Raw genomic sequence first — 12,479 nt, forward strand, 5'->3', positions numbered from 1 at the left:
TCTCCGGCCTATCACCCTCACCTTAACCTCCTTCCACCTATCGCATTCCCAACGCCTCTCCCCCAAGTCCCTCCACCCTACCTTTTATCTTAGCCTGCTTGGCACACCCTCCTCATTCCTGAAGAAGGGCTTATGCCCGAAACGTCGATTCTCCTGCTCCTTGGATGCTGCCTGACCTGCTGCGCTTTTCCAGCAACACATTTTTCAGCTCTGATCTCCAGATCTGCAGTTCTCACTTTCTCCAATATGACACAGCTACTGTCAAAGAATATCAATATATCTGAAAGTCACAATCCTGTACCTTGGAAGGAACTTCTAAGTTGTGGTGTTTGTTTGCCCAGGTCATTGTAGGTAATAGGGGTAGTGGGATTGAAAGGTGCTGTCAATGAGCTTACCCAGTTAATATAGTACATCTTGTAGATGGTATGCACTCAACCACAGTGGTCTTGTGGTGATGGGAATGAAAATTCGAAGGTTGCAGAGAACTGGATACCAATCGAACAGCTGCTATGTTCTGGATGTTGTGAAACGTTTTGAACACTGTTTGAACTACACTTGTCCAGGCAAGTGGAGAGTTTTGATTTTACACTTGATGAGTGCCTTTGTCGATGGTAAGGCATTGGGGGGAATTGAGGTAAATTACCTGCTGCAGAATTCCCAGCCTTTGATATGCTCTTGTAGTCACAATACGGAGGCAACTCGGTTATTCAAATACCAATTATCCGAAAATTGGATTATCTGAAGGAGGTCTCGAGGTCCCGATACACATCAAAGAAGTGTATCCAGCAGTGATGCTTTTGTTTAGTGATTAAACAGGCACCGTCTCCAAATGACTGACCTCCTGCCCTCCCTCTCTCCCCACACTTTCCCTGAGTTCTACAGAGGGGTGTACTCTAACCCCCTCTCTTCCCCACACCCCCACCCCCTTCCCAGGAATAATCTCTCCAACATTGTCCTGTACAGGGCAAACATGGGACCTGTCGAATATTTGCAATAAAAAGTTGTCTGTGGCTGTGTGTGTGTGTGTATCTGTGCGCTATTTGGAGACTTACCCCACTAAGACGGCGACAGCAGCAGCAGGCTTGTTGGTGTGCAGTCAGGATGCCTGGGTAAGGGGGTGGGGGCTCCCGCACTTTGTGTTGGGGGAGCAAGATTGGATGGGGTTCAGGGTTGGGGTTGGATAGGGTTGGGGCGGGGTTGGACAGGGTCAGGGCTGGGAGCTCACGCGTTTATATTGGGGGGTGGGGTTAGGCAGCGAGGGCTCGCATGCTTTGCGCTGGGGAGAGGGGGTGGTGCTGGACCGGGTTGGGGAGCACTGTTGCAGACGGGGTCTCGAGCGCTGTGTGCCGCTGCAGTCTCCTGAATAAGGAGCAGACTTTAAAACTCCGAGCCCCAGAGGAAAGGCATTTAATGATTTTTTCCGAATAATCGATTACCTAAACGAAATAGTGCCCGCCCATCGCGTTTGGATAATATAGTTTCCACTGTATTTATGTAGTTACTCCAAGTTTATTCGGGTCAGTGGTGTGTGTATGATGATAGAGTTTCAGTAATAGTGATGCCATTGACTATCATGGTAGAGATTGTTAATTATTCTCAGTTTTGTGGAATATTCTCTCACTATTGGCAAGGATCGTTGTTACCGAGCATTTGTGTTGTGTGAATATTTCTGAGACTCATCAGCTCGTGACTGCATATTGTCCAGGACCTTCAAGTGATGTTCACCATGGATGCATTCACAGTGGAGACCATTAATGTTTAAATGAAAGTTTGTCCGTGCAGTGATTAACTGAAGTAAATTATACGCCAAGATTTTCCGTTTTTAAAGAAAATCAAACATTATTGTACATAATGAGAAATTATGCAAATAAAGCACCACTAATTTAATTTAACATTTTAATTTGTTAAGAATACTTCACCTGCTTCCGCTCCTTAGCCTAGAGTTGGACTTAAATAGACTTTTTTTTTCCCTAGTTTGTTCCCATAACTTCTGTTTAACTCTTTCCAAGCCAAGTGATTAAGCTGGCTGGCTGTCGCAAGACTAGCTGCCTACCTTTCATTGTGAGGCCATTGTAGATTTCTTCCCCCAGCTTTAATTTGGGCAAATCTTCCTCCTCATGAATTCCCAACGATGTATCAAGAATGCAGCAAATGATCTTTTTTCTCCTTCACACACAGACCCAACATGTAGCTCCTTTGGCTTTCCCAACTAATTGATCTGTAGCCTGCACCAAGACAAACTTCTGAGTGAAAAACCTTGCTAAATTAAACAAAACAATCTTCGAGCCCCCTTAGCTGTGCTGTGGTATGATATAGGATGGTTCAGTAAAATAATTTTTACTTTGATTCAGTAGCCGGTATGTAACTTTTGAGTTGCCGCCTGCCAGAATTGCTGGCCCTATTAAACTCTTTTGTTTATCACTGCCTTTTTATCTGGAATGTAAACAATTTAAATCTTTTATCGAAGTAAGGACAGATGTTTTGGCTCCATGTGAATTTAAAGATGGGTTGTGCCTTCATGTGCCAAGTTTGATCTTGTAAGATAAACAAATGTTGGTTGCCCTTTAAAGGAAATTGATGGGAAGACTGGTTTGTATTCAAAAATGGATGCTTATCAGTTGCACAATTGGATGTTTTCATTTATTTCAAATTTAACACTTAATTCCTGAAACTAAAATTTATTGTTGTGGTTCTGTTCGCCGAGCTGGGAATTTGTGTTGCAGACATTTCGTCCCCTGTCTAGGTGATATCCTCAGTACTTGGGAGCCTCCTGTGGTATTGGGTCCTTTGTCCTGGTGATTTGTTGTCTGAGAGTGGCTGTTGGTTTGTGTACTGTTATCAGTCCTAGTGGTCGCAGTAATCTGGCTGTCAGTTCAGAAATGTTTTTGATGTATGGTAGTGTGGCTAGTCCTTTGGGTTGTGGCATGTCCTCATTCCGTTGTCTGTCCCTTAGGCATCTGTTGATGAAATTGCGGGGTTATCAGTTTTTGGCGAATACATTATATTGGTGTTCTTCTTCCTCTTTTATCTCTAAAATTTATCTCTAGCCACGAAGCTCGGTGATTATGACACATAACATAGTACTGATATATCTGGGTGAAGGAAAGCAGGAAGTGTTAATCAAGTTTCCTTGTCCAAGTTACATCATAGAAACTAGGAGCAAGTGTATGCCATTCACCCCTTTGAACCTACTGTACCATTTAATATGATCATGGTTGATCCTTTATCTCAGTGTCACATTACCCCTTTCGCACATGCCTATTGATGCCTTTAAAATCTAAAAATGTACTTTAAATATATTCAGTAACTTGGCCTCCACAGCCTTCTGTGGTAGAGAATTCCACAAATTCACTATCTTTTTAGTGAAGGCTATTTTTTTTTTTGGACCAGACCAAACCACCTTCAAATACAACCAGGAGATAGCTTAGACCCCAACTTTTTCTTATTTTTTAAAGACAAGTATAAGGCACTGTGTCCGGGATGCAACTTGATTGGTCAAACTACCAAAACACACTTTATTCTTACTCTTTAGGTAAAATATAAACAAAACAAAAGGAATAACTTCACTCTGTTGGAATACTTAACAGGATAACAGATTATATAACTTCTGAACAGCAACTGTTCCCATATTGTAACATTCCATAAAAATACTCTTGGCAAAGGCAAATTCAATAAAATAGATTATCTCTGGTGCAATTCTAGCAGCAGGAACAGAAACCCAAGCTTTTAGCTGTAACGGAGGAATGACCGCTTCCACGTCCCATTTCAAGATCCGAGCAACTACTGAAACGTAAACTAAAATTCTGGTTCTGTGGGAGTTTGAACCCATCCCTTCATGCTACTTCTATTGTTCCAACTTAAAAAAAAGAAACGAGGTCTCTCAAACTACTTATTGGCTAGGAACAACCATTAAGCTTCTCTACCTCAATCTTGTCATTTTAAAAAAAAAAGCAAGACAAAATATACCTCTTACAGCCATAGTATTGTCACAAATTTTTCTCATGTTAGACCTAAATTCCCTACCTCATATCCTGAGACAGTGACCCTGCTTGTAGACTCCCTGCATCAGGAATCTGCATTTCATCTGTCCAGCCCTATTTGAATTTTATATATTTCAATCAGACCCTCTCTCATCCTTCTTGACTCCAATTCGGTTGGCCCCTTGTTCATGAATGCCTCCTCATTAGTGCAGTTCTGTCCTCCCTCCTTCAATCTATCAATCAAATCAATCTGGAGAACTTTCACTACACTTCCTCAATGGCAAGTCTATCCTTTCTTGGGTGGAGAGACCAAAACAGCTTGCAATATTCCAGGTGTGATCTCACCAAAGCCCTGTAGAACTGCTATAAGACATCCCTACTTCTGAACTCAAATCCTCGTGCAATGAAGGTCAATTTTACCAAAAGTATCTGATGCCATGAGATTACATGGAGTTAATTTTGAGTCCTCTAAGGTTATTACTTCCTTACTGCAAACCATAATCCTGCTATCTACCACCAATGGAATATGCAGTGAGGAAGTGTTGTGAGGGAAGAGTCCAGAACATTGGTTGAAAACCAAATTGGGCCCAGTTAAAATTGGGCCCTATGGTTCAGAGGGTCAGGTAGTATCAAGTTGTTAATTGGCTAGTCTGTGGGACCGGTTGCAGTTTTAACAAGTCTGTGCGTGCCTTCGCATCCAACATTTAGACTGGCACATGTATAACTGATATTGCACTTCAACTTCATCCTAAAATTTTGACACAACTGTGTGGCGTGATCAGAATAAACCACATTGCAGTTGGTCTGGATTAGTGTTTCAACCAGGTTGGGTAAGAACAGCAGATTTCATCTCTAAAGGGCATTGATGACTAGATTGCTTTTATAACAATGTCTTGGCCACCATCACTGTAACTTTTTATTCCAGATTAATGAAATTAACTGAATTCAAATTCCTGACTGACGTGGTGCGATTTGAGCTTATTTCTTGGGTCCATCTCTGAATTACCAATCCAGTAATGTAACAATGCTGGTATCACAGTGATGCCCTTTACTATTCTGGGCACAATGAATATGTTGTTTTATTCTGTTGTATTAGAATATTAAAATTACAATCCTATAATCTCTTATCCTTCCGTTTTCCAGTGAGAACAACCCCACTATATGGAGTTACCATTCATATTCCAGTTCCATCAGTGCATACATTATTCTGTTAGTTCTTTACTTTATCCTTTCAACTGGAATATTCTTTAGTTTTGTAGTGTATTGCATTCTAACTGGATTGCGATTACTCGTGTTCATCATATCAGATTCAGACTGCGTGTGCAAATGAGGAGGACAAGGAATAGGCCATTTGGCACCCAGTCTGCTGCACCTTTAAATGAGATAATAGGAGATCTGACTAACCTCAGATCCACATGCCCACATATCCCTGATAACCTTTCGTCTGCTTGCTAGCCAAGAATCTATCCACCTCTTCCCTAAAAAAAAATTCAAACATTCTACTTCCACCTTCTGTTCAGGAAGAAAGTTCAAAATATTCAGGAAACCTCAGAGAAACTTAGTCCAAACAGTTCAAGAACTGGGTGGATGTCTAACAGAGACAAAAACACAATATGTTTAACCTGTTAAAGTACTAAATTCCCAAATTGTCTATATTTTGTTGAACACAAGTGACATTGAGAGATTTATAGTGCTTAAGTATGAAGCATTGTAGAAAAGCTTGGTGGGGTGAGTGGGTTGTATTAAGTTAACTTCTGGAAGTGATTAAAATCTGGAAATCATGAAAGAAATTAGGTCAATATTGTTTCTTTGTTGCAGGAGAATTTAGATTGTAATAAAATGTCATATTTATTTCTATATAACAGGTGGAAGTTTTTGATCTGCTTTTTGTCACAAATGAGAGTAACTCAAGGAAAACCTATGTGGTGCATTGCCAGGACTGTGCTCGTAAGGCCAATGGAAATCTTGACAATTTTGTAGTGCTGGAACAGTACAAAATGGAGGACATGATGCAAATCTATGACCAGTTCACATTAGTAAGTTCAATCATTATAGTGGGGATATATTTGGAAAATTTTATTTCTGTTTTGCACAGCTAAAGTACAAGGTTAACTAGTAATTCTGAATTCATAGGCTGAATAAATGGTTCTGACTGAACTATGTAAATCAGAGAGCAACCAGATTCAAACTGCAAACTAAGTTAATTGGTCTCATTGAAAATGGATAGACAAGAAAAAATCAACTGGTATTCTTGCTTCTGATCTCTGTACAATAATCTTTGACATCACTGTTAAGGCGGAGAAAAAAATGCTTGATCAAGGTAATTGAGCTCTTTGGAATTGTACCCAGTGTGAGAGTCAACATTGAAGTAACAGGAAGACTTTTAGAATTCTCTGCTAGAGGAAAAACCTTAGGAACTTTAATGCTAATTAAAATAAATATCCATACTTTTGTTCGAATACTCTGGACAAAAGAACTGAGAACATTATTGCTATGTTTGTAGGTTGTATTGAGAAAGCAGGGAGGCTGCAGAAGGAGTTGGACAGGCTAGGAGAGTGGGCAGAGAAGTGGCAGATGAAATGCAGTGTGGGAAAGTGTGAGGTCATGCACTTTGGTAGGAAGAATAGAGGCATGGACTATTTTCTAAACGAGAAAGGCTTTGGAAATATGAAGCACAATGAGACTTGAGTGTCCTAGTTTATGATTCTCTTAAGGTTAACATGCAGGTTCACTTGGCAGTTTGGAAGGCAAATGCAATGTTGGCATACGTTTCAGAGGGCTAGAATATAAGAGCAGGGATTTACTGCTGAGGCTTTATAATGACCTATTCAGACCGCATTTTTGAGTCATTTATCTAAGGAAGGACATACTGGCCTTGGAGGGCGTCCAGAGGAGGTTTACAGTGATGATCTTGAGGTGGTGGGCTTGTCATGTGAGGGGAGGGTTGAGGACTATAGGGCAGTACTTGGAATTCAGAAGTATGGGGAAAGGATCTCATTGAAACCTACAAAATATTAGTGTTCTGGCATTTAGAATACTGTGTACATAGTGGTCGCCCTTGTGTGGGAAAGTTGTTAAATTTGAGAGGGTGTGGAAAAAGTTTACAAGGATGTTGCTGGGACTGAAAGATTTGAGTTATAAAGAGAAGCTGAATATGCTGAGTCCTTTTCCCCAGAAGAGTTGGGGGTGAGGAGTGACTTGAGAAGAGGTTTATAAAATCATGAGGGGCATGGATAGGGTAAATAGTTAAGATCTTTTCTTTAAGGTGGGGGAGTCCAATTCTAGAGGACTTAGGTTTAAGGTGAGGGAAGAAAGATTTTAAAGACCTTAGGGCTAACTTTTTCACGCAGAAGGTGGTGCGTGTAATGAATGAGCTGCCCGAGGAAGTGGTGGAGAGGGGTGCAATTAAAACATTTAAACGATATCTGATTGGTATATGATTAGGAAGGGTTTAGAAGGCTATGGACCAAATGCTGGCAAATGAGACTAGGTCAGATTTGGATGTCTGGTCAGCATAGACAAATTGGAGAGAAGGGTCTGTTTGCAAGGTGTATGACTCTAAGTGGACATGGAGAAGATGGTTCCAAATAAGAGGGACTGGGATCCATGGTCACAGCCTCAGAGTGAAGGGATGATCCTTAGAACTAAGATAAGGAGGAATTTCTTCAGCCAGAGAGTGATGAGTCTGTGGAGCTCATTGCTGCAGAGTGCTGTGGATACATAGGTTCTTGGTTAGTAAGGGGATCAAGGATTATGGGCGAAAAGGCAGAAGAATGGAGTTGAGAAACATATTAGCCATTATTGACGGGCCGTATAGCCTCATTATGTTCCTCTATCTTATGGTCATTTTTGTAATTGCAGACCAGAAAGTGAAGTGTGTTTTAAATGCACAAAAATGGGGATAATATTCATTCATTATATTTAGTTTCTTGCCAAATATTACCAGTTTTGTAATCATAAGGTGGCAGTAATTCTGTGCTTGAAGTATGTTTCTATTGTTACGTTGCTCAAGTCACATTCTGTGTACACAAGTTTGGACTGTATTGTTATAAAAGTAGAACCATGCCTAATCTTATGATTGCCATTTGTTCTTGTGTCCTTTCTGTGAGGATTATGTCCTGCCAATCCTGCCACCTTGTGTGCTGTCGTTGATTTTAAAACCACCAATTCATTCTTTGCTTGAAGACAGTTAACTTCTCAGACTTGCAAATGTTATGTCTGTATTAACTCAAACTGTAGATGATTCTTTAATAATACTTTTTAGATATTAACTGTATTAGATCTGAAAAAAAACATGATTGCCTTATGGATTGCCATGAAATAGGTTGTTCTCATTTCAAGTCTTCTGTTTCAGGCCCCTCCACTGCCTTCATCTTCATCTTGACACTTATTGTTTTATGGACAACTAGTGAAACATCTTTGGTGTTCAGGATGTGACATCAACTTCCACTGTGTTACACCACTGATATTTGGCTATCCCATGTGGCTGCTGACTGAAAACTGTGTGTCTATGCAACCTTCCAAGTGCGGAGTGTCAACAATACTGGATAGGAGTGGAGTTGCTTCTTTTCCAGGATAAATGGATTAATGTAAAGCTGTTTTAGCTGTACCTATAAATAACTTTTCATATTTTGTATATATCAGAGAAAAACTGGCAACATCACACAGACTACTGACTTGAAGACATTCTTTTTTTTTGTATTACTCTGTCTTGGGCTGATGAATTGGTTTCATCATCTTTTTTCATTCAGATTTTTCCCTTTAAAAGTACTAGCTTAGCTGGTCATTTTTGTATGGTAGTTAGGAATTTTATGTCTCTCTTGAGGGCAACATCTATTAAGAAAATTTTGTAATGTGAAAAGTTAGGTGAGAGAGAATTTTTTTTACCGCTTTTATGTTCCTCTGTTTTGTTATTTTGAAACCACGATGTTTAAATTTGTTCTGGTTTCCTAGTTAAACTAAACAGCCAAGTCACAGATAAATGGGTTGCACATAGACTAAGGAATAAACTTCAGATTTGTGATTTTTTTTTGTTTTGTTTCTAATCTTGATGTAAATTTACACTATTTATAAATGCATATTTATTCCTTGAAAATATTTGTGGATGGAATGCTGTTATTTTTCCCAGAATACCTGCCATTAAAATTTTACGGAGTTCTGTCATTTCAAACACTACTCCTAATACGTTTTCTATGTATGAAATAAAAAAACTGTTGAGCATTGTAATCTTTGAAACATTTAACAATTTATATTCAGGGAAGATTTTTCAGAGTAAATTGTGTATATTAGTTTATGTATCTCAAATCAATATTGCATGACAAAACTCAGGGAGAGCTTTCTTCTATTATAAATATTATGCATTAGCATCTGAATAATATAGTGTGCTTCTCCCTGTATTGCCCACTGCCAGTTCAAACTGTGTGCTTCATTATGGGAGCCATTGTGTTCCAGGTTATAAAATTCCTGTGGTTACAAAGTTATTTCAGAATTTTAAAACAAAACGTAAGGTTTTATTTAATTACAGACCTAGTAATGTAAAGTTTATTTATCTTTAGAGTTGTCCCGGCGCCATGACCATCACGGATCACTGTTACACAGGAGCCTGTTGCCCTGTGCACTAAAGGCTCAAAGTTAACTACAAGTTTATGTTTCTATAATTGAGCTGTATTGGAGGCTGATTTGTGACTTTTGCCCAGTTATAGTGGGAAGTGTTCAAAAATACAGATGTTGCAATTGAGAATTTTTTTTAAAGCTGTGATCACTTTGTCAAAATTTTTATTCACCTGATCAAGTAAGATCTTCTGCATAACAATTGTTTTAATCTTTAAAAGGCACAAATATGCACTAATGTTTTTGTGATTTAACCCTACTAAGAAACTTCGATTTTTGGGAGAAATAAATTGCAAGGCTATTGAATATATAAACACAGATCCCGACTGACACTTGAATGGAATAAAGCCTCCGTATTACCACCACCTTGTTCAGAATTCAACTAACTTCTGGTGTTCCTGCGATTGGTTGAGACTGGAGTGCAATGTTTCTAAATAGCGTCATGCACAAGAAAAGGGAACAAGAGAAACAAATAGTTTGGGATAGGTTCAGAAAAAAAATCTATGGTAACAGAAAAAGGAAAGTAGAAAACACAGACAAAAAGAGAAAAATGCAGTGATTCCTCAGTCAGATGAGTTCAGTTCAGGCTTCTAGATTTAAATCCAGGATGGAATTAAAGTTGCTGTTTCTTACACCGTTGCTACAGGATGGATTGATTTCCAACTTTTGGTACCCCATGCAATTGAGCACAGACGTAAATCTGGCTTCTCTGATAGCCCAAACTCAGCGCCTTTTCTACTTTTAAGGTTTTTCTTTTGATGCACTTTTCAAGCCATCTCTCCTTTATTGCCTTTGTTAGCTTGTTAGTAAATACCATACTGAGAACATTTCTATCCTGAATAGGGACTAGGTTGGATTTTATCAAGCCCATAAATTAAAGGGTATTATCTTTGTAAAGGTTATACACTTACTCTCATTCAGGCCATTGACCTGGACGTTATTCAAATACTCATTCTTAAACAGCTGAAAAAATACTTAAGATGGGTCCCCGCACAATCAGGGTATCAACCATTCGGAAATGATCTTCAAAAAGTTGACAAGGCTAAATTACCCAGAGGAAAAAAACTAGCCAAGTTATTTTATCCAAGCTATTTATGACCTTTATTTAAATATTTTATTGTTCCAAGTGTTTTGATGTTTTGTCTATTTTTAAGGCAATCTAAATGTATACTATTGATTGTGAATTGAGCAAATCTTTGTGAGAGAAAGTTGATAAAACTAATAAGGTTTTTGAATTACCTGTACCTTTAACTTTGCATACTAATAATGTTAGTTATCACTGTCTTGGTTCTGTTTATGTAAAGCAAGAATGTTAAGTTCAGGAGCTAGTGTAACAGTACAGGAGATGGTGTCCATTTGAAAAAAAACCCTTTTTTTATAATGACAGGTTGAAAGTGCCTTGAGATTTTTGAAAATATTGATTGCGTTTTTCTGCCAGACTAACTTCTTGAGCAAGGAAACCTGATGTAATGTCCCCAGAATAAACATGTATACCTTTAGCTACTTTGAGTACAGTGAAATATACACAAAGCAAATGCTTGTCAGATACTTTTGGCTGGGCAACACCCAAAATTCCCCGGTTAATTTTACTTTTTTTTAATTTGCTGTTATAACAGTTGTATCTTTTTTTGAGTCATTAGGTTATAGATTTTATGGCTGAAAATCCAATTCTGACGCTTCAAATTTCGAACTTTGCAGATGGCACCAAACTTGGAAATGTTATGAACTGTAAGGTGAATAGGTATAGACTGAGATTTTCAGCTGGTGGGACAACATTGTGTGTAGAGAAGTGTGAAGTAAACAAATTAGGAACAATACATTTTTTTCAAAAAGTGATAAGGGTACAGGAGCAATAAAACAATGTGGGTTTATGGGACTACTTTTTTTAAAGAAGTGGCTAGGTTGAGAGTTGACTAAATAGAGGATAAAATCATGAAGGTTTTGAGCAGAATGGATAATCAGAAATTTCCCATTGGCAGCAAGATGATGTTGTGGCAACGTGAAAACTTTCTTTCAAAGCAACATCGAGTTAGGATCTGGAATGCACTGCTTGAGAATAAAGTGCTGAGAGATTCAATTGTGGCTTCAAAGGGAATTGGATTCTGCTTTTTGTTTTTTTTTTAAAAAGCTGTTAGGTATTCTACTTTCACCACTGTTTCAGATAACCACTTTCTGACAATTTTTTTTGAAAAAGAAACAGATCCTTCTCATTTGATTTTAAGTTTATGCGCTCTGGTTAAACACCTGACCAACCAGTATTTAAAGAAATATTTTTTCCAATTTATCTTATCAAAATTATGAAGTTTTTATACATTTCCATCACACCTGCTGTCAATGAATCTTTTGTTTTTACACAATGTTCAAGGTGAATTTGAATGCATTTGAGCATGATATTTAATATCAAGCTAACTGAGAAGCATTAATCATTAATGATTTAATACCAATTAGAATTTCCAAAGTGGATAAATGAATTATTTCAATCTGTCACTTGATTATTTTTATTGTCCAGCGTCTATTTACTGATACATTTATCTGGGTCCCTTGAACTTGGGACCGTAAGTCCTCTGCTGCAACATGTACACAGCAGTAATAACATTTGAAATACAAGCTAACATTACCAATATCACAGCCTTCTACCAATATCTGTATGTATTTTTTCTTAATTTGAGTTGTGGACACATTGGAACATAAGATGCAATCTTCATTTAATTAGATATATATTTACACTTGACATGAGTATGAAACCTGAGAATAAGTTGATTAATTGAAGTAATTGAATCCATTTTAGGTAAAGGGTGATGGAACTGATTTTGCTTTTCTTCAATTGTGATTTGAAAAATGTTTGGTTTGCTTATCTCAGCTTCTGAAGCAGTGACATCTGAATAGCAT

General features: G+C 38.2%; 1 protein-coding gene across 2 annotated transcripts in view; it reads left to right on the plus strand.

Annotated features, from left to right (window-relative positions):
- kdm6a (lysine (K)-specific demethylase 6A) overlaps window positions 1-9,206 on the plus strand; it is a 236,360-nt gene extending 227,154 nt beyond the window's left edge. For both annotated transcript variants that reach the window (XM_043700863.1, XM_043700864.1), the window contains 2 exons: window positions 5,846-6,016; window positions 8,335-9,206. In XM_043700863.1, the coding sequence (XP_043556798.1) occupies window positions 5,846-6,016; window positions 8,335-8,364 (201 nt within the window). In that variant the 3' untranslated portion in view covers window positions 8,365-9,206. The remainder of the gene's footprint in view (window positions 1-5,845; window positions 6,017-8,334) is intronic.
- The last annotated feature ends 3,273 nt before the right edge of the window (window positions 9,207-12,479 follow it).

This window comes from Chiloscyllium plagiosum, chromosome 12, assembly GCF_004010195.1.
Source record: "Chiloscyllium plagiosum isolate BGI_BamShark_2017 chromosome 12, ASM401019v2, whole genome shotgun sequence".
Lineage (NCBI taxonomy): Eukaryota > Metazoa > Chordata > Chondrichthyes > Orectolobiformes > Hemiscylliidae > Chiloscyllium > Chiloscyllium plagiosum.